The sequence below is a fragment of the Medicago sativa genome, chromosome 4 (assembly GCF_051527215.1).
Source record: "Medicago sativa cultivar Bolivia chromosome 4, Bolivia_mono, whole genome shotgun sequence".
Lineage (NCBI taxonomy): Eukaryota > Viridiplantae > Streptophyta > Magnoliopsida > Fabales > Fabaceae > Medicago > Medicago sativa.
This window is the reverse complement of record NC_140752.1, coordinates 79429914-79452421: the sequence shown is the minus strand read 5'-3', so window position 1 is coordinate 79452421 and position 22508 is coordinate 79429914. Positions and strand designations below refer to the sequence as shown.

At 31.4% G+C, this 22508-nt stretch overlaps 1 protein-coding gene and 1 pseudogene across 3 annotated transcripts; both read left to right on the top strand.

Moving 5' to 3' along the window:
* Positions 1 to 1736: 1736 nt before the first annotated feature.
* On the top strand, positions 1737 to 9476 carry LOC146932354 (uncharacterized). 2 transcript variants are annotated; one of them, XM_085704009.1, is made up of 5 exons: positions 1737 to 2024; positions 6915 to 6979; positions 7089 to 7161; positions 8182 to 8247; positions 8970 to 9476. In XM_085704009.1, exons 2-5 carry the CDS (start codon positions 6933 to 6935, stop codon positions 9054 to 9056), a joined length of 273 nt encoding a protein of 90 aa, XP_085560135.1. In that variant the 5' UTR covers positions 1737 to 2024; positions 6915 to 6932; the 3' UTR covers positions 9057 to 9476. The 2 variants fall into 2 exon arrangements, with proteins under 2 accessions (XP_085560135.1, XP_085560136.1); XM_085704010.1 differs by lacking the exon at positions 1737 to 2024 and adding an exon at positions 2830 to 4164.
* Positions 9477 to 18373: 8897 nt separating this feature from the next.
* LOC146932353 (VQ motif-containing protein 4 pseudogene) lies at positions 18374 to 19694 on the top strand (annotated as a pseudogene). The gene has a single exon (XR_015007080.1). The product of XR_015007080.1 is annotated as a VQ motif-containing protein 4 pseudogene (transcript).
* The last annotated feature ends 2814 nt before the right edge of the window (positions 19695 to 22508 follow it).

The following is a 22508-nucleotide window of genomic DNA, read 5'->3' as shown; positions in this document are numbered from 1 at the left end:
TGTTCATGATTTAGTCGCCTTTTGATTCATGTGTTTCTTTACTAGGTAATTTTGTTGTGATGGAAAATGTTGCGAACAAATGACTTTGGAAATATGATCACGAGGAAGGTTATTCAGGAATAGGAATTTACCATATTTTAACACAAGGAGATCAACCTAGACAAGATTCTTTATTCAAACATTATTTAGAATAAAGTGGTGCCTCTCAAAGTCTCGTTATTAGCATAGAGAACTGTAAATAAGAGGATTCTGATAAAAGATAATTTGGTTCATCGTGGAGTGGTTACCCCAGAGTCTTTGTTGTTCTTAAGGCTATGTTTGGAACAGCAGAAACAAGAAGGAAAGAAAGAATAGAGGAAAGAAAGTTTATCGAAAAACGTGCTTCCATTGTTTGGTTGCTTTGTCAATGTGGAAAGAAAGTGTCAGTTTGGTGGGGTCCACTTTATAAAACTTTCCCCCTCAATGCAGCGAAGAAAGCTTGGGCATAGGTTCCAAAATCGTAAAATTACAATATTACCATTATTTGAATAAAAAGAATTTAATGACATGTGCTTTTTTTTTTTCTCACCTGTGACTTGATTCACGCATTAAATTTTTATTACTACTAAATACTAATATCATGCAATAATAGTACCGTTATTTTATTATTTGTTTTTTTAGGGGTTATTATTTATTTATTAATTAATATATGTTACTCTATATAATATAATATCAATTTTTAATGTAAGGATATTTATGTCATTTTATTAAACTTAGATCTATCTTTCCTTTAACTTTCTTTCCATTTTCTTTCATACCAAACGACTAAATAATCATCTCACTTTCCATTCACTTTCTACTCTCTTTCATTCTTTACACAATCTTTCCTCTTACTATCTTTCCTTTCACTTTCTTTGATCTTCCAAACAAACCCTAAGAGTCAAGAGGATGCGGAAAGTAGGGATCTATCAATCATATGTTTTTTATTGCAGCTTCTTTGGTAGTTTGGTCTTACGTTCTACGTTGGTTAGGGACTCATTCAAATTATTAGAAATTCATGTACTATATATTTAAAAATACCTCAGAAAAATACCCATTTTTTCTTATGGTTTTTCACCTTTTCCTCTTTGCAAGGGTTCTTGACTCAGAAAGGGAGAAAAAGAGTAGATTAATGTTGATATTGTACATTATCTTGAAGATATAAAGTAGGCTACATGTATATTTGGATTTAAACATAGTTGTGCAGCTGTGCAAGGCAGTGTCCGAGTGTCGTATGAATTGCTTTATAAATTTATTGCATGTAATTATTCTTTCAAATCAACTAGACACATGAAATTACTACTCTCTCCGTTTCAAAATGAGTGTCGTTTTAGGTGTTTACACACATATTAAGAAATGCAATGATTAAAAGAAAGAGAATGATTATTTTACCAAACTATCCTTATTAACTATTGATTAGTTTTAAAAGTAATACTTTGGAAGTAGTGTGCAGAGTATTAATTGGAGGGTACAATTGAAAAGAAAAAACTATTATTGCATTGAAAATTGAAAGTGACATTCATTTTGAAACAAATTTTTTTGGCTAAAGCGACACTCATTTTGAAATGGAGGGAGTACTTAGTTTGGGAAATTTTTTAAAAAAAGTTATAGTAATAGTTTTTTATTTTACGGTTAAAAATAATTCTTCAAAAATAACACTTAAAATTAAAAGGGACAATTCCATGAAAATAAAAGGGACATAGTGATATTTTTTGATGAAAAAAATAGATTTATTTGTTCCAAGAATCCAAAACAGAGAGACCGACCTAGAGTAGAAGGAATGAGAGAAGAATGTTTCGAGTCACTCACACTCACACTCACACTCACACCCATTATAACTCTAGGTTACATCCGTAAATGATAAGAACACCCTAAAATAAAATTCAATTCACAATTCACCCAAAACCTTTGCAATCGTTCTCTTCTCTTCCAACTGAAAACCCTTCCTTCATTGTTATCTCCTCTTCCAAAACAGTTCTTCTCGAAGCAATTTTGAAACAACCAAGGTTAGAAAATTGTGTTCTTGATTTGATTTGTTTTTTTTCTTTCTTTCCGTCATTTCAATTCATGCCATTGTTGTGTGTTTTGCGTTTGATTTATGCTTTCAATTTCGTATGCATGTTTCTGCGTTTTCCAATTTCTACATCGTGGGGTTTCGTGGGTGCAGAGGATATCGGTGGCGAATACCCCCTTTCCTTCGTCCATGTGTTTTGATTATTTCTTGAATTAGGGTTAGATATACAATTGATGATTTTTCAAGTTAGTCACTAAATAAATTTTGTTCTGATATGATTCCCTATTACACACCTAATTGGTTCTAATCCTTTGCCACCGTTGGTATCCCATATCCGTTTAACGCTCCGGTGATCAACCTCTAGCCTTCCAACTTCACTTCATCATCAACCTCTAGCTAGTTAATCAGTTTTCGTTATTCGTTGTTTTCATTTAAGCTCGAACCATATGTTCTATAACCTTTTTGCGTTACTTTGTGAACTGCATCAGGGGATAGTCTGCTTATGTTCTTTTCAATGTGTATTTCTTTTCATTTTGTTGTATCAAGTTGGTGCTTGTTTGTTCCTATTTGTTGCCTTGCAGCGGCAGGTTCCCTGCTTGATATTTTGTTCTTATCTGTTCCTATTTATTGTGGTATCAATTAATATTGATATTGTTAGGAGGTTCTAAGAATCAATTATGATATTGTTATTCACTTATTTGTTCAAAGAGTGTAACTGTTTTTAGAATTTTACCGGTTTGGTATTTTTACGGTCTAAGTTTTGGCCTACCACTTAAAGAATTTTATAATTATGTCAGATTGTATAGATATCTTGATACAAAGCTTATGGTTATGGAGACAATTTTTCTGGTTTGATGAGCAAGAGCATGAAGCATTGTGGTTGAAAATATATTGTTACTTTGTGATTGTTTCAGTGCTACTTATGTGTATGACAATTTTAATTTGATATAATTTTAATTTTGACAATATATTGTTCTTTATGGTTAATTTATCATGGAATGATACTAAGTGGAGCCATATCCTATCTTGCTTTTATCCTATCATGTGCACTAAATGAGCCCTTAGAGTTTAGGATGAAATTCAATCTTAAAGAATCATTAATGTTGCTATTGAAAGAATCTCATCGACGGAATCTTAGTTGTATTACATACACATTAGGTACTAAAGCAAAACCTCAATGTAGGTTGTGAAAGTTGAAACAAATAGCTCGTGCATTGCAACCTATTATGCTATTGGAGCATCGAAAAAACACCTCTATCTTTGTCACTTGCATAATTCCAAACGCTGAATTGTGTCTATCTTATTTATATTTTTGACACACCCACTTCAATTTTGTCGCCAATTTGCTTCACTCAATTTTTCGGTTCTTCACGTTTGCCATTGAAATTTTAATTTTGAATTTTTATATCTGATACAGCTGGTTTATGCCAGTAGTTATTTCAGAATGAGTGCTCATCTTCTATTCGCCATTTAGGATTTTGGGTTGCAAGATTTTGAATTTGTGCAATTTCTTTTACTAGTAAAGGTGCATTTAGGTTTTCATGGTGATTATATGCAGTTTCAGCATGATCCCTGTAACGACCCACAAATTCCTTAGCTAAATATTCTTCATCTTATCCTTAATTACCTACCCAAGTGAATTAGAATTGGAAGGTAAATTAAATGTTTAGCCAAGCCTTATTTTTAGTAGTCCAAACATAGAATATGGCACAAGAGGATTTGTTGCATTTGACCAAGGGTATTTTAGTAACTTTATGCCATAAGTTGTATAGATATATATAACCTAAACCTCTTGGATCAAAATATAATTCATTATTCTCTAAATCAGAAACAAAAACACATTTCCCTCACTTCTCTCTTCATCTCACACGAAAACTTTCTCCCAACACACCAAACCCACAATTCGTCAATAATCAACCAAATTAACCACATGCAAGTGAAGAGTTGTAATGGCTAAACCATTTTGGGAACGAGAGAGAGCATAGAAAAGATCAAATTAGTTATGTAAGAGAAAATTAGGGTTTCAATTGAAGAGGAATGTGGAAAAAGCTAGGATTTGGGAAAAAGGGCTAAAATTCAAGATCAATTGGAAGCTTGTGGCATCTACATCATCATTCATCATAGAAATTAAGGTGGGTTTCCCTTCCCTCATACCTCATGCATGAATTTAAGCTGGACTAATTTAGGGTTATGGGACCTTGGATTAGTTAGAAATGAGAAGAAATCATAATTCATGCATTTTATTTAGAAATGATTGATGTTGCATATGAATTTGTATGTTTACATTTGATTCATTGTGTGTAAGGATGTTAGAGTTATTGTTGTTTGTGAATGTCATTTGTAATTTGAAATCATGCTAATTTGTGTGTGGGACTGAGAAATTTAGGAGTAAAATCATGTGAACAAGTGAAAGAAGGAATGAAAAGAGAGTACCTTTCAGCAAACCCGTAATTGGACACCCTGTTAGTTTTGGCCTACCACTTAAAGAATTTTATAATTATGTCAGATTGTATAGATATCTTGATACAAAGCTTATGGTTATGGAGACAATTTTTCTGGTTTGATGAGCAAGAGCATGAAGCATTGTGGTTGAAAATATATTGTTACTTTGTGATTGTTTCAGTGCTACTTATGTGTATGACAATTTTAATTTGATATAATTTTAATTTTGACAATATATTGTTCTTTATGGTTAATTTATCATGGAATGATACTAAGTGGAGCCATATCCTATCTTGCTTTTATCTTATCATGTGCACTAAACGAGCCCTTAGAGTTTAGGATGAAATTCAATCTTAAAGAATCATTAATGTTGCTATTGAAAGAATCTCATCGACGGAATCTTAGTTGTATTACATACACATTAGGTACTAAAGCAAAACCTCAATGTAGGTTGTGAAAGTTGAAACAAATAGCTCGTGCATTGCAACCTATTATGCTATTGGAGCATCGAAAAAACACCTCTATCTTTGTCACTTGCATAATTCCAAACGCTGAATTGTGTCTATATCTTATTTATATTTTTGACACACCCACTTCAATTTTGTCGCCAATTTGCTTCACTCAATTTTTCGGTTCTTCACGTTTGCCATTGAAATTTTAATTTTGAATTTTTATATCTGATACAGCTGGTTTATGATACAGCTGGTTTATGCCAGTAGTTAGAAATGAGAAGAAATCATAATTCATGCATTTTATTTAGAAATGATTGATGTTGCATATGAATTTGTATGTTTACATTTGATTCATTGTGTGTAAGGATGTTAGAGTTATTGTTGTTTGTGAATGTCATTTGTAATTTGAAATCATGCTAATTTGTGTGTGGGACTGAGAAATTTAGGAGTAAAATCATGTGAACAAGTGAAAGAAGGAATGACAAGAGAGTACCTTTCAGCAAACCCGTAATTGGACACCCTGTTAGTATTTTGCTCATAACTTTTTCTAAAAATATCATTTATGAGTGAAACTTAGACCATTAGAAAGTACACAAAATTACCTACAAGATAGACACAAGAAATGTTGAATTCTATCGAGTAGAGTGGGAGAAATCCTAGATGCAAGTTAGATAAAAGTTTCTGTCCGGCTTCTGGACCTGTGTGTATTCTTCATTCAAACTGAATTAAATGGATATTTATATTCCAAAATAAAAATTATATTTATAAACTTGACATTCTAAGCTTTCCATGGAATGTTTGTTTACTCAATTTGGACGTCGTTTGATATTTTAATTAAATAGACGAAGTTGAAGTCTGACTTACTAACAAAACTGAATTTTGGGACTGGTTTTGTAGAATTGTATGCATGTATGATGTTTGATGAAATAATTTTTAATATGAGGCTTATGATTTAAAGTACAAATTGTGTATGTATGCTCTACAATTTTAAGATAATTAAACATTAAGATGACGTATGAACATTTGTAGAGTTTGGATTTATAACATGCTAAGGTAAAAGTTACATCAAAGGATGATGGTTGATCTAAAGGTGAATTGAAATTGGACATTACTTGTCCGTAATATGTTAATGTCTCATAATTGTTTAGATGACTGATAAGTTGAGTGGGAATATTAGGATTCACCCTAGCTAGGTGGATTCTCCGTCTACGGGACGTGTAAGAAGGGGTAAACTGGGCACCGTTTATCGGAGTTAATTCTCCGCCTTACCAAAGAATGTCTAGAATAATTTAGGTTATCGCGGTTGTTCCCACGTTCGGTGACCTAGAGGATTGCTTATATTATTTATATAAGTGATAATTGTAAGAGGATTGCTTATATTATTTATAAGTGATAATTTTAAGAGGATTGCTTATATTATTTATAAGTGATAATTTTAAGAGGATTGCTTATATTGTTTATAAGTGATAATTTTAAGAGGATTGCTTATATTATTTATAAGTGATAATTTTAAGAATAAGTGATAGTAATGTTAATTGTGCATAATTAACTGATGTCTTTTAACCGAGTATATTTAATTTCCTTAATATACTTACATCTTATGAAAAACCTTGTTCAATGGCAAGATTGTTTTTATCCCACGTCGGGAAGCTCACTGAGATAATTCATATCTCACCCCATGTTGATTTCTATTTTTTTAGGTATAAGCCATTTTTAAACTACCATCAAAGGCCGGATCACAATCAGAGTCTAGTATTAGGGTCTTTCTCATTGTTGTTTTGTTCAAAATTGTTATTTATGTAAATTGTAAACGTATCTTGTAAAATCCATTTATTCAAAGTTGTTTTGATTGAAGTTCCAAGTTAAATTTTTTAAAGTCAATTCACATCTGAGATGAAAATGTTTTAAATCTTTAATAGTCAAATTTGGACGTTACATTCCTTTTGGATTTACAGAATACCTGTTAACGCGTGCAGTTATTTTTTCAGATTTGCTCTTCAATAACGATGGATCATGGAAAATTTGACCCAAGACACACTGGAGAGTTGTTGAAGTATACTTCCTATCTCCTTTATGTGTTTTTCATAATGAGATATCTGCTGTTTCTATTCTTTGACCTGTTTTTTTTTAACTGATTCTATTTGTATGTTTATGGTGAATAGGCATATGGATACGCAGAATGAGGTCCTTATGGAAGCATACAGATCAATGTTGCATGAATTGCAAAAACTCCAGGTTGTTATATTTCTCTGCACACACAATCTATGAAGCACTAACACAGACACGGCACTGAAATGGACTCATCGACAACGATAAAAATTTTAAAAAAGAATTAGTTGAATGTAATACATGTTTCGGTCTTGTGTCACTGTCGGACATCGGAAACGCCTTTCTCGGGTATTGAGATTTGTAGTCTTACATCACTGGGTGTGTGTATTTTGCCTCTTACTCTTGGTTTTGTTCTCTTATCAATTTAGGAAATGGCATATTTATTATACTGCTAACAGTGGCAACAAGAAATGTGGCTGACATTTTCAAGAGAGAAAAATGATGTCATTAGAATGTGATACAGTTTCCTGTTGGAAAATACACAACTTCATGATTTTTCGCTCATTTGGTGTCAATCTTGACACATAATAATCATGCATATTGATTTATCTGCTCTTTGTCTAATTTATTTTCTACACGAGATTGAGATGCTTATACCACAGTTTAGACAGCTCCTTTGTCTTTGCAATGTGAATAGTAATCTCGTTGTAAGTTGTATTATTCCAGGGATCTAGACCACTTGATTCCAGTCTCTTGCAGTAAAAGAGTCTTCCCTTTTGATTTATCACGATAGTTGTTGATTTATCTTCTGTATGATATGTTTATGACACATTTTAACATATGATTATACTTCATTTGCAATTTTTCAGTTGCCTTAGTTACTAATACAATAACTCAAATGAGGTGGAGAGGAAAACCTTTAAAAATTGATTGTTTTCTAGCCTCTAATTCTAAGCTGGCTCATACACTTGATTGTGATTTCACTCTCTCTGTGATCATGTATATTTATTTCCCCTTTTTTGTTGTTGGATATAATGTGAATAGGATAGTTTTGTTTTGTTTTTATTTGTTGTGTAATGTGTATCAATATCCATGAAATAATTAATTAGAGTCATACTTTTCTTTGGTGATTAGTATTTTGAATATGTAAATCACATGACACCTACAAAAACTTGAATCCCCTAATTTTGGAGTTCTGGTTGTTAGGTGGAAGAAGAAATGCTTATGCGCAAGCTTTATGAAGTTATGTCCGTTCATGGTCTCACTAAACAGGTAAAGCTCTACCTGCTTTATCTCTGATTCTCAGTAACCAGCCTACGAATGATAATCCAGATATTTGTCCAAAGAATTGAACTAAAATTTGTATTAACCTTTTTGGTTTCTGGTTACTGATGATGCTGCAATTGATGATGTTTGGTATTTGTAGTACTTGTGTCAACATTTATAATGGCAGCACCCTTTGTGGGGAGTTTTTCACAATGTAAATTTAAATGTCACATATATGTCAATCATTTAAAAGAATCATAGGAGGCTGGCGATTGAAAATTTGAAATATTTGAATTACACAATTCATTAAATGCACTGTTCTTATGCATCATTATTTACTAAACGTTTGAATGATGATGAACAATAAATGAGTTTCTCCTCGAGTGATAATTTCATGAGATGGTTTACCTCCTTTTTTTTCTTTTGTTTTGGATGGGTGGAGTGATGATAAGTAAAGTTAATCTCTTCTTCTATAGAATAAATGTTAAAAGATTTTCTTTAACATACTAGCCCAAATTTAAAGCACATCTCACTAAAAACATGACTTGTTTAAAGGCCTAAATTAAATTCCCTTATTTGTTGTGATTTGTTTACCCTCCCTTACATCTCATCAATGAAAAGAAAAAGAGGCAGGGACGGAAGCATCAGAGGTGTGCTGAAGTATATTCTAGCTTTTAAGTGGATTATTTAGGTTGCATTGACAACTACTTTAATTAACTTTTGTACAGAATGAAGGCAACTCCAACACTTCCCCTAATAATGCAGGAGCTCAACAGTCCAATAATGAAGTCAATACAACTCATGAGGAACAGTAAGGACAGTTCTGGTTCAACACAGATCACCTACAGTAGTAAAATGAAGCTGCAAGGTGATGCAATTAAACATGCATGACATTGTTGGGTATCATTTAGTGAGTTGAGCATTGTATGGAGAAGACTTATAGAAGCACCAGTGAAGAAAGGAGATTAGGTGACAGATTGTCGAATAGCTATTGGAAGTCCAAAGTATTTGCTTTATTTTTTTTTACTACGGCAAAGAACCTTCATCCATCTTGGTCAATTTTCTCGTAAATTTGGGATTGTGTTTTCTTTTTTGTAAATAAAAGCACAGTTTTTTTTTTTTCTTTCTTTCTTTCTGGGCTGCAATTAAAAGAATTTGGTCTTCTTGTTGTTGACACTTGGCACCAAAAAAATGTCTTATGTTTAAGCTTAATGTTTAGTGCGCTCCATTATACATACCTTTGGATCTTAGCAGAATATGAAATGAGGGAAAATACCTATTCCAGCCTTATAATTCAACCTTGGGGAACACAGTCTCCATTATGTAAGTGATTGTGGAGTGAAAGTGAACATGTTTTTTTTTGTCTAAGAGCAATTTCCTTTGAATTATGCCCGTTTAAATAGGGGCCTAGCTCTGCAAAATAACCCAATAAATTGAACATTGAAACCCAGTTACAGGAAATTGAAAATGAAAGTTACTCTTTAGCCTTCCAAATTTTTTCCAATCCATCCCGAAATTATCTATTTATCCTTAGCGGCAGTTAACTGTCATTTAAGGTATTTTTTAAATCGGTTAAACCGATTTAAAAGTGATTCTTTCGATCTAAAAAGTGTCAAGTAACACTTAACTACCGTTGGAGAAGTGTCGGTCGATCAACGACAGTTGCAATAATGAGAAATTTTGAAAGTGAGATGAGTACAGTTAAAACTCTATAAATTAATAATGTCAGGACTGGAGAAATTTATTAATTTAGAGAGTTATTAATTTACCGATAAATTAATAATAATTACTAATTTAAAGAGTTTTTAAGTAATTATACTGTACATACCAAACAAAAAGGCAAATTAGTCTATGCCTCTTAGAATTACGTTGCAGCGAACCTTGGGACTCAACGTAAATTAGTAACTACTGTGTTCATATGCATTGGAAATCAATAATGACTTTTGAAGTACAGTAAATGTAAACAAGAGGAACAAATGTGTTCAATGTATTCTTAATATATTTTTTTCAGTTTCTATGAATTATTAATTTATGATTTTCTTGGGACCGAAAATTATAAAGGGATCTCCCAAAAAATTATTATCTTATTATTTTATCGAGTTTTTCAATTTTTTACATTGGCCCAAGTCGGGACCGGACAAATTTATTATTTTAGAGAGTTTATTAATTTACTGAGTATTAAATTAAAGAGTTTCTAGTGTAATTGTCATTTGAGATAAGATGAATCAATGCACACACATATGCTTTTTTAAGGAAAAAAGCCAAAAGTAACAGTTTCCTCTAAATTATATTCTAAGTTTATATTGTAACATTTTCCTCTTTGTATCCCCCTCGTAACACTTGCCTTTTTTTAAAATAAATCAATCATTTTTCTATTATAACATTTTTTTACTTAAATAGAGAAGAAAAGTATTAATGAAAAAATGAACTAAAGTGTAAGCTTTCTTTTTTTTTTTTTTTTTGAAAGGCGAACTAAAGTGTAAGTGACATTTTGATTAAAAAAAGTGTAAATGAGCTAAGTAACAAATATTGAAATAGTCATTTGTAAAGAGAGATTTACAAAATTAATGTATGAAGGGGACTCATTAATTCATTGGATAAAGCTATGGTAAAACGTGTTTTGTGGCTACATGTAGCTCTAAATATAGTCTATTTCTACGATTAGAGCACCTCAATATTGTGCTAAGTGTTGCACTTGGACTGTGGTCCCTTCCTTTCCCTCAACCATTTTATTACATTTATAGTCTTTTAGCTTTTGGTTTATATAAATAGGGGAATTGGATCCACCACTCACTTTCACTTTTTCTTGCTCTTCTTTGTAGCTTAGGATTCGGGGCATTGTGCATTAAGTATCAACCTCAATGTGGGCATCAATAAATCTGACTTGTGAAAAAGCTAGGTATTTGAAAAGAATATCATCCATGGCTCTGTTTGGTAAACCCAAAAAAAGAGCTTTTAGCTCTTAGCTTTTAGCTTATAAGCTCATTTGACTCAACCCCCTCCCCTCGATGCCATTAATAGTTAAGAAATTGTTTGTTTTCCCCATCAGTCAAAAACTATCAATATTACCATATAGTATAATTTTGGTTTTTTTTAGGGAATAATTTTGATTTAAATATGTTTTAACCTTTTAAATATATTTTTTTTTTCTAACGAGTGTCTTAGACTTTGTTTGCAAGTTTGGAGGAGAAGGGAAGGGAAGGCTTGAGAAAAAAAGAATGAGCAAGTGGAAGAAATAGAGGAAAATGAGAGGAGAGGACTTTGGGGGGGTTAATTTTTCTTCATAATACTAAACCCTCCTCATTTGGGGGAACTAAAAAATTGTATTGGACGAGGGTTTTGGAGGGTTTTAGAGAGTTTATATGAATTCTTCAATATTATTTTTAAAATTAAAAATATAGTAATCATATGCAGTAATTTATCATTCTCTAAAAAACTACTGTTTTAAAAGCTTTGAATAGTTTCTCCATTTTCCCTCATATTTTCCATCCCCTCAAAGTCTTCCCTTCCCCTCCCCTCCAAACTCGTAGGGATGACAATTAGACCCAGGCCCGATGGGCACCCGCAAAAAATACCCGATATGGATAGGGTAAAACCCCACTTTCATGGGCATGGGCTTGGGTCAGAGTAATTACCCGCAAATTTAAGTGGGTATGGGTGCGGGTAAGGGCACTATACTACCCAGCCCCGCAACCCGCATATACATAGTTATATAATATAATAAATATTTTATTTATTTTTGGTGCATAATTATTTAATTTATTTAACTATTTACGTCTATACATACACCTAAAAACTAATACAGTAACCGTTACATCCTTCCCTTCACACCTTAGATCAATTTGATGTTTATTTTAGTATGCACTTTTTTATATGTATTTTGAATGTTTTTACTTTTATTTTCCAGGGATATTTTGGATGTGTTTTTATTTAGTTAAATATTATGATTCGTATTATTTTATGAGTTGATTTGAAAATTTTGGGACCATAGTTCTATTTTCGATTGTGACATATTTTATTGTCTTTTCATAGTTAAAGTGCATATAATGGGTGCGGGTATGGGTACTTAGGTGCCCATATGGTATGAGGAAGGGCACTAAAGTTGTTACCCACGAGGGTACGGACTCAGGTACGGGCATTTTTTACAAACGCGAGTATGGGGTAGAGTACTATAGTACCTTACCCATTGGGTACCCATTGCCATCCCTACAAACTCGCAAACAAAGTCTTAAGGGCAGTCTTTAAAGATTTATAATTAAGAAAATGTTTATAAAAAAAGTTAAATGGTTCAATTTCTAATGCATTGAATACATCAATTTTTATAAAAAAACTTACAATTTAAATGTTGTTAAGGAATACCGTAAAGATACTCGTTAACATTTTCCATATTTTTTTGTCCGTAGTCCATATAAATATATCACTTTTTGATCTTGGGGTTGGGATTGTTTGTTTTAATTCTTGCAAAATTTGCTCTTATTAAAATTTATCCCTATAGTACCTAGAATATTTGGTTTGTTCAGTACAAGTAAAATATTTGGTTTTGTCCAGTAAGTGTATCTCAGTCGGTAGCTACATAGATAATTTGTGTAGAGGCCGGGGTTCGAACCCCGGATTCCTCACTTCTCTACACATAATGTGTGTGAATCTAGCCACTAAGTTACTTGACAAAAAAAATATTTGGTTTTAATCCGTCAAAATAAAAACTAAAATTAATTATAGGGTCCGTTTTTTTTTTTTTTTGTAGAGATTAAAACAAAATGGCAAGAACCAATAAAATAAGGGTATTTACAAGGTTTAAAAACAAAAAAGAATTCAAAGGACTAAAAATAAAAAATAGTATTTTGCGATGATAAAAATCATATTTAAATCCATAACTTCCCAACAATATTATATTAGTCGTATAAAATAAGTAATATAAGCCCTTTCAACTCCAAATTGATCTTCCTTTTTGTTGGTCAACTAAAACCATAGAAAAATTAGACAGAGGCCATTATGTACATCGACGCCCTAACTAAATTGTTGATATATACTTATTCCATTGGAATTTGATTTGACCCTTATGAATTTACTCAAGGTAAGAAATGGTCAATTGCTTCATCTAAAAAACAAAGAAAAAAAGGCTAGAACTAATAATAATGATTAAAAGGATTTTACTAATATTGTACATCTAATTGTAGGAAAGTGAAAGCTACTACTAGCATTGACATATTGACAAATAAAAACAAATTCAGAACTCCTCATGTGTAAGACCTTAACATGGACGGATAACCAAAGCATTTGTCTAATCTAATCTTCATGAATTTGGAAAGGTTTTAATTTTATATCCCGATTCATATCCTTTTTCTTCTCTACCAAACAAACCAGATATAGTTTTATTTACAAACTTTAGCAAACTAGATTATGCTCTAGAGAGATATCATAGAGGATGGTGGGGACATTAAATTAAAGAAACTTTAACTTATGAACATGTTTGTACCAAACAAATTTATACAAGACAGGACACTGTAAGAGTGGGACATGTATTATGAGTACTAGTACCAATTGTCAGGGGTAAATGTGGAATTACAATGGTTAATTTAATAGGTCTTGCTAACAAGTGCCCTAAGAGCATTGTTTAAGGAACCCACAAAAGGAAATTATGTCTTGAAAATACAAGTCAAACATTTGTTAAAGTCAAAATCGTACAATTTCCAATGCAAAAGTTGCTAATTTTAAATGCTTAAACAATGCCCTTAGGGCACTTGTTAGCATTTTCCTAATTTAATAAAGTCTCTAAAAAAAATGGTTAATTTAATAAATGGATTTTGAATAGGATGTATCAAATCAAAATATAATAATAGGGTTAGTCAATTTTCTAGAATTGTATAATCAGAGTTGTTACCATTAATGAAAAAGTGGAAGATGATATAATAAGAGTCGTCCCAAACAAGGCACAAGGATGAAATCGCCCGTGCTTTGGCGTAGTCAGATACTACATAATAATGTGATGGGCTCAGCCTGAGAGTCAATGGCAAATATTAAACTATTTTTTGACTCTTTCTGTTCTATATGTCATATTATAACAACAGCCCCACTAACTCATGTTGCCCTAAAATTCTTAATATCACCAATGTAACCTTACCATATGGAACTCTTTCAAACAAAACCCACCCTCTTTGTTGGCGCGTTTAATACGATGTATTTTCTTGATTTAAAGGAACAAGTTCTCATATGAATACTTTCTTGATTGAGTTTGACGTAACATTACCATATGAATACTTAGATATTAAAGCTCAAGATTAACATTGGTTGAAACAAAGAATGAACTCATCCCTAAAACACATCCATAACTCGCAGCATTTAGATGCATGGATGCGAAAAGAAGCACCAAAATTCATATCTATTTTGAAATTATAGAGTACTACACCATGAATAAGCCTAATATATATCACTCAATATAGTGCAATTACATTATGTAAGATTTTCCATCTAAAGATACGACAATTTTTACTATAATACACAAGTTCAAGTTGAATAAAGAATGATTTAAATTTATTTCAAACGTGAGACTCAGACGTACGACATTTTTTATTTTTAGATTGTTGGAAATCAAGTGTGAGTGATAATGTCTCACATCAACTAAAAATGGAGCAAATGTTGGATATATAAGAGAGGAAACTCATAGCCTTAAGGTTTCGGGTAAGAGTGTGGTGTTTCTCTCTTAACGAATCCTAGACGTTTAGCCCATTGCCGCTCCAAACGCTCTTTAAACTCCCCAACATAGATAGACACTCAAAATCTCTAAAATGATAAACTTAGCCTATAGTTGGAGGTGACTGATTTTCTTACAACGTAGATAAATTATTTTCCAAAAACTACCAGTGAAGACCCTAAGGGTTGTTCCCTTTCTCCTTATGTATCACATGGAGTTAATTTTTATATATTATAGGAATAGGAGCTCGTCTATCAACAATCATCAACAAATAGAATGTTTAATGTAGGGTTTTAACAAGTTTTAAAAAAATAAGATTGCAACGTTTACGGTCGAAGAACAAGTTCTTGTATGTGTTATCTCGTTGCTCACATATATCATGAAATTAGTATCATGAAAAAATTATAAAGGACTTAAAAAAAAAAAATAGTAGTAGCGTGTAAAGAAAAGTACAATGCAGAAAGTAAAGTCCATGAGAAGTAAATGCGCAGAAAATTAAAGTGCAGGTAAAGTAAATGTTTAAGAAATTTAAAGTGTAGAAAGTAGAAAATGTAAATGACTTGAAAATGATAAATAAAGAAAATGAAAATGACATACTTAATCATGTACAAACACAATTGACGATCACTTTATGTGTTAGATGTGATTTATAAATGCGTTAAACAACCATTATAACAGTGCCCATGTATCCCTATTTATTAAAGGGGAAATGTTAACTAGTGTCTCCAGGGCAATCTTTAAGGATCATAAGTAGAAAATATTTATGAAAAAACGTGTAATCAATGCATTGAAAATAAAAAAAGGTGTCACAAGCATGCAAATTTGCCATGTGTTCTAGGCTGATAACGGTCTTCGACGATGTGTTTCTATGTAGGTTTGACTTTGTTCAACGCGTGTGTTTGAAATTCTAACTACTCTTGTTGTCGACAAGGTGATTGTTGAATAAGGCTTGTTACTTTTATTTACATACTAAGTCCTCAAGCTTTTTCCTCCACCTCACATGCACTTGATTGCTCGTTTGCATTTTTATGATTAAATTACATCTTTGGCATGTTAAGTTATTTTTAGATTTTGCTTTGGTCCAATAAGTTGGTTTCGATTCATTTTGGTCCCTTAAGTTAAAAATTTTAAACAATTTTATCCATTAAGTTTTTCCTTTAATTTTGGTCTTTAAGTTATGAACATATAACATTTTAGCCCATTAAGTTACGATTACTAAGACATTTTTGTCCTAGATTGGAAGGACTCAAGTGTCTAAATTTTGTAACTTAAAGACTTGTCTAATATTTGTTTGAGTGACCAAAATAAAAAGGAAAGAACATAAGGAATTAAATTGTCTAACATTTATAATTTAAAGAAGTGACAATCACATCTAAAACTCATGTATATAAAGGAGAGATCCCGAGTTTAAACCCGATAACAACGCAAAATATCCGACAAACAAATTTGACTTTATCAGTTGTGCTAGATCTTGCAAAAAGTTAATCAATATTTTTAAAAAATAAGTTATATTATTGATAAGGAATGATGAAGTGGTAAAAAGTTTAAGCAAATGATAAATTTAAAAAAACAACTGTTACGGTTAAACTTAGTATCTTTTTATATAAACAAAGAGTAAATTACAAATAAACTAGTTTATACAAAATGGTAAAATCGAAAAGAGAAAAACACATAATATATATATATATATATATATATATATATATATATATATATATATATATAGTATAAATACACGTATTGTTATTTTTTTTCTTCTGGTGATTAATATAACAAGAGTTTTATTATCATGCGCAAATTTGTATAAGTTAAGAAGTTTCAAATAGTTAGGGGTGTAATGGTTCGGTTTGAATTGGTTCGGTTTAAAAAGAAACCGAACCAAACTAATCGGCTTGGTTCGGTTGATCGGTTTGTTTAAATGTACAATTAAAAAAATTCATATTCTCACAAAATATTTCATAGAACCGTGTATAAATCAATGACATAGAAAATGAACATGGAAAACAATGAAATATAATCCGTATAAATCAATGGCATAAAAATGATAAAACTAACCAAGAGATGAACTATCTCAGCGGTGACCAGCGGCGATGAACAATGGGTTTGGTATGGTTGACGGCTAGGGTTTCTTTTTTAGTAGAAATGAAAGAGTCTGACTAATGAAATGAGATGAAGATGAGAGAAAGTGAATGAATTAAAAAATATTTTATGTTGAACTTTAATTTTAGGCCTAACCATAAGTTTGTGTGAGGTAGAATAATATTAGTAAGATAAGGAGTGTGGTTATCATCAGACTGGTTCATCAGTTTTTACGGATCTCAAAATGAAAAACCATAACCAAACCAAACTAGATAGGTTTCGATTGGTTCGGATCGGTTTCAAACCAAACCAAACAAGGTCGGATATTTTTTCGGTCTGGTTCAGTTTGGACTTTCAGTTTCGTTAGTTTTGTCTGAACCACTTACACCCATACAAATAGTAACTTTGCATTGGAACTTGTACATCTTGTATTTAATATATAACTTTTGAATAAATAATTATTGTTTTTCAATAAAAACTTAATACTTTTAGTTGTTTTAACATGTACATTATTTCCCTCAAAAAACATGTACAGTATTGCAAATGTTAGACAAACCCAGTTATGCATGTAAAGAGATGATTTGTTAAAAAAAAAAGATGATTTTTTTTTTTTACAATTATTATTTAAAGAGATGACTTAGAAATTAAGAAATTTTATTCATTGTATTCAAATTGTATTTCTTATGTATTAAATGTTATATATTTTAAAAATGATATTTAAAATATATTGTTTGAATAGATGGTCAAAGTAATGAATATTATACACACAAAAAAAAAAAGCTAGCAATAGTATGCATGTGGACAGTTATTATATTTTGGCAATACTTTACACATGATAAAGATACAACCATATACAGACTGCCAACTTTCATTAATATATACATAAACTAGCCATTGACCACTAACTATAACTCCTAGTCCAACTATGACTTTCTTATAAATATATACTATAAAACAAGTAAAAAAGATAAATTAAATATAGAAAAATATCCTCACATGCAATAAAATATTCTAAAGTTTTCATGTCTTTAATTTGAATAAACCAAATCTATTTTATTTCTTTTCATACATTCAACAAATATGACCAAATTTATTATTTTTCAAATTTCACACATGAATCAATACAAAAAGTAATAATTTCATACTTCATTCAGTCAACAAAACAACTTAAAAAAAAAAAGAAATTTAATACATGAATAATTCCAATTAAGTATATGAAATATTTTACTAACAAAATAGAAGATTTAAATATAAAAAGTAAACAAAAATGACATTAACAATGACACTATTACCCTCCCCTAGTCTTATGATACATTAAACAAATATGACCAAATTTATTATTTTCAAATTTCACATATGAATCAATACAAGAAGTAATAATTTCATTCTACATTCAGTCAACAGAAACAACTTTTTTTAAAAAAGAAATTCAATACATGAAATAATTCCAAATGCGCACATAAAATATTTTAATAACAAAAATAAAGATTTAAATTTCAAAAGTAAACAAAAATGACATTGACAATGACACTATTACCCTCCCCTGATCTTAAACAGAGTACTCTATCTCTTCTCTGCACAATCTATATATACATGTCTATATCTATCTATATATAAACACATAAGCTCACTCCCTATAAAGCGCGTAGTTAGATGAATTAGTTTTTTCAAGTCTCAACAAAGGGTCCTACAAATACATTTCTTACCAAACCAAACCAAACTTACAAAGGGTACCCTTCAACATAGTTCATTCTACTCTCTCTCTCTAACAATGGAGTCAAACAACAACAACATGAAATCACCAAGAAACAACAACACATCTCTTCCCTCACCACGCTATAGCCACAGTTCATGTAGCAGTAGCAACAGTAACAACAACAATGGAACAATTCATCATAACCCACCTTCACCATACCCACCAAAACCAGTCACCAGATCCGAACCGGGTAACCCATACCCGACAACATTTGTTCAAGCTGACCCATCTTCATTCAAACAAGTTGTTCAAATGTTAACCGGATCCACTGAAACAACAACAAAACAAACATCATCAATTTCCTCAAACAACAACAACAACAACCTGCGAAACCATATTCCACCCAAAAAATCTGGTTTCAAACTCTATGAAAGAAGAAACTCTCTGAAAAATCTTCACCTAAACCCATTACTTCCTGTTTTCTCTTCAAATTCAAACAACCCTTCAAGTTTTTCACCTAGAAAGCCTGAAATTTTGTCTCCTAGTATCCTAGATTTTCCTGCACTTGTTCTTAGCCCTGTTACACCTCTTATACCGGACCCGTTTAACAGAACCACCGTCTCTGGTGGTGGAAATGGTCACCGATGTGGAAATGGAAGTCCTAAACCAGTTTTGAACATTGAAGCTGAAGAAAAAGCTATAAGAGAAAAAGGGTTTTTCTTACACCCATCACCTTCAACTACTCCAAGAGACTCTGAACAACCTCGTTTGCTTCCTCTGTTTCCAACAACTTCTCCAAGAGCTCGTTTGGGTCCTTCTTCTTCTTCAACTAGTACTTGAATTGAGTTCAATTTTTCTTATTTTAGATTTTGTTTTAGATTTTTATTTAAATTAATGGCATTGATGAGGTTGAGAGAGATAAATTTGTAATACAGAAGAATCGAAGAATCTTTGCTTCAATTGTATGTAGAAGAATTATGCCTTTTATTTTTTCTTATTTTATTTTTTGTTTTTTATTCTATTCTTCTCTGGTTTTTGCTCTCTTGGGTAACTGAAAGGTTAATTAAGAGAGAGATTAAAACAGAAATTTGACTCAAATAATTTGACTCCTATAATATTTTTCTCTTAATAGAGCACTATTAATTATCGAGTCCAAATTGAAAATTTGGTCAAACTAAAAAATGTTCAATTTGAAAATGTTAATATTAGTAGTACTTTTTTTTTTAACTTAGCTACACATTTTTAATTGAACCGTTGAACAAACTAGAAAGCATTACATGTGGACACATTTGTTTCTTGATAGAGGCATATTTGAATTTTGTTGATCCAATTCAATTTAGTTGCTTCAACTAGAAAGTATTAATAATGAATAATGACACCAATAAGAAAAAAGTGGGTTGATTCAGTTAACATCAATGAGAAAAAGAAAGTAAGCATTGTACTAACTAGCTAGCTGTCAAAGAGTAGAAGAATGGGCAAGGAATCTTGACTCTTTTTGTTGTCTTTCCAAATGAAGGGAAGGTGCCAACATGAAATGCAGTGAGTACAGGCATTCTATGTGATTGCGTAGAAAACATCCACTACTTTTCATATTACTAGCAATTCACTTCATGCCTCTCTTCCCAAAGCACATCTCAACATGTTCAATTTAAGGTAAGGTAGATCCATAACTTGGGTTTTCTACCTAGTAAATATGAAAAAATATATAAAAATAATTAAAATTACCCCATTTGTGTAGTAGGACTAATAATACCAACATGATGTGAGTGTTACCATTTAAGTACGTGACCATGATGAGTTCCATCTCTCACTAATACGTATGGCAAAAAAAAGATTACTCCTCTTGGTATGAATTTTTCGTACTTTAAAGATGAGTAGATTAAAGACCCGGAATACATTTGCCATAAAAAATTGTAGTAGGAGTGACACCAATGGATTAAGATTGCTTCTTAATTACAGTATTTCTCTTTTATATTTGTTGATATAACGATTTTTGTTTGGAATCACATTTTAAGGGAGTTCTTCTGATAAGTGGTTCATCATAAAAAAATATTTAAGATTATTAAAAAACTCCAACGACGATCATTGATATTATTCATAAATAAAATCTTATCACATTTATCATATCTAAGGTTAGGATGGTGACTTGATTGATATGTCGATTTAACATACACTACATAAAAATGAAGAGAGCCATTATCATCTATTAAGTTTTAAACATTTTTCCAATACTAGTGTGATGGACCACCATATTAAAATTTATTTCAGCATGTTCTTTTTTTTAATTTTTTTTTTATGATGTAGCATGTTCATTTTTTTAACTTTCAATAAACCTTGAAATTGAAGCAATGTTAGGGAATAAGTCAAAGTACTACCCCCCCTATTTTGTTAGTAATGTGTAGGTTAGACTAGAGTAATAAATTCCATTCCATTCCATTCCATTCACTCTTGGTGTGAACTGTGAACAGAAAATAAGTACGATGTGTGTGTGTGTGTGAGCCGTTATAGTCTACTCTTTTATTTTGTGTAGGGACCTCAATTTTATTTGAGAAATGATATTTTGACAACCATTTTTTGACAACTTTTGGACAACTTTCTCTCTCATACTCACATGATGTTGTTATCCTCTCTCTTCATTTTTCTCTCTCCATTGTTTTTGACCAATAAGAAGTGAGAAAAACTAGGTTGTCAACAAAGTTGTCATCAATGGATGTCAAAATATCATTACTCTTTTATTTTGAATGAAAAAAGAACTTGGAAGAGACATGAAAAAAACAATGATGCAAAGATGGTTCGTCTTTCTCCGATTTCTCTGTTTGGTAAAATTAGCTGATAGCTGATAAGCTAGCTGATAGCTTTTAGCTGATAAGCTAGCTGATAGCTTTTAGCTGATAAGCTAGTTGAAGTGTTTGGTAAAATTAGCTGATAGCTTTTGCTTTGAATAATAAGGGTAAATATGGAAGAAAAAATGAGAAGCTAAAAGCTATAAGCTCAAAAGCTACTTGAAGTAGCTTCTGAAAAATAGCTTATAAGCTCCTGAAATAAGCTATAAGCTCGTTGTACCAAACAGAGCTAAAGTGTTACCAAACAGAGCTTTTTTTGTCAAATGAGCTTATAAGCTAAAAGCTAAGAGCTAAAAGCTCTTTTTTTGGGTTTACCAAACAGCTCTTAGCTTTTAGCTTATAAGCTCATTTGACAAAAAAAGCTCTGTTTGGTAACACTTTAGCTCTGTTTGGTACAACGAGCTTATAGCTTATTTCAAGAGCTTATAAGCTATTTTTCAGAAGCTACTTCAAGTAGCTTTTGAGCTTATAGCTTTTAGCTTCTCATTTTTTCTTCCATATTTACCCTTATTATTCAAAGCAAAAGCTATCAGCTAATTTTACCAAACACTTCAGCTAGCTTATCAGCTAATTTTATCAAACAGAGCCTAAGTATTTTAATTACCCTTTTTGACTCGAAGGAGACCACAACTATCGTGAATGGGGACATGAGAAAGTGAAGGAAAGAAGGGAAGTGGGACTTGTGATGATGAGAGGAAAGAAAAAGATGGGGATGTAGTGATGAAAATGGAGAAACCCTCCAAACTTGGTTTTGAGATTATCTATATGCGTTGTTATTTTGTTTGTTTGTGTCTATATATTGTGTTATGTTTTAAAAAAATTATGTATTCAGCTCAAGAAATGACTACTATGAGGAATAAAATTCAACGTCTTTTAGCAGAAATTCATTTAAAGTTAGAGTAAAACTTGGTATAATAAGAATTTGAATATGAGACACGAACAATATACTTTTACTTTT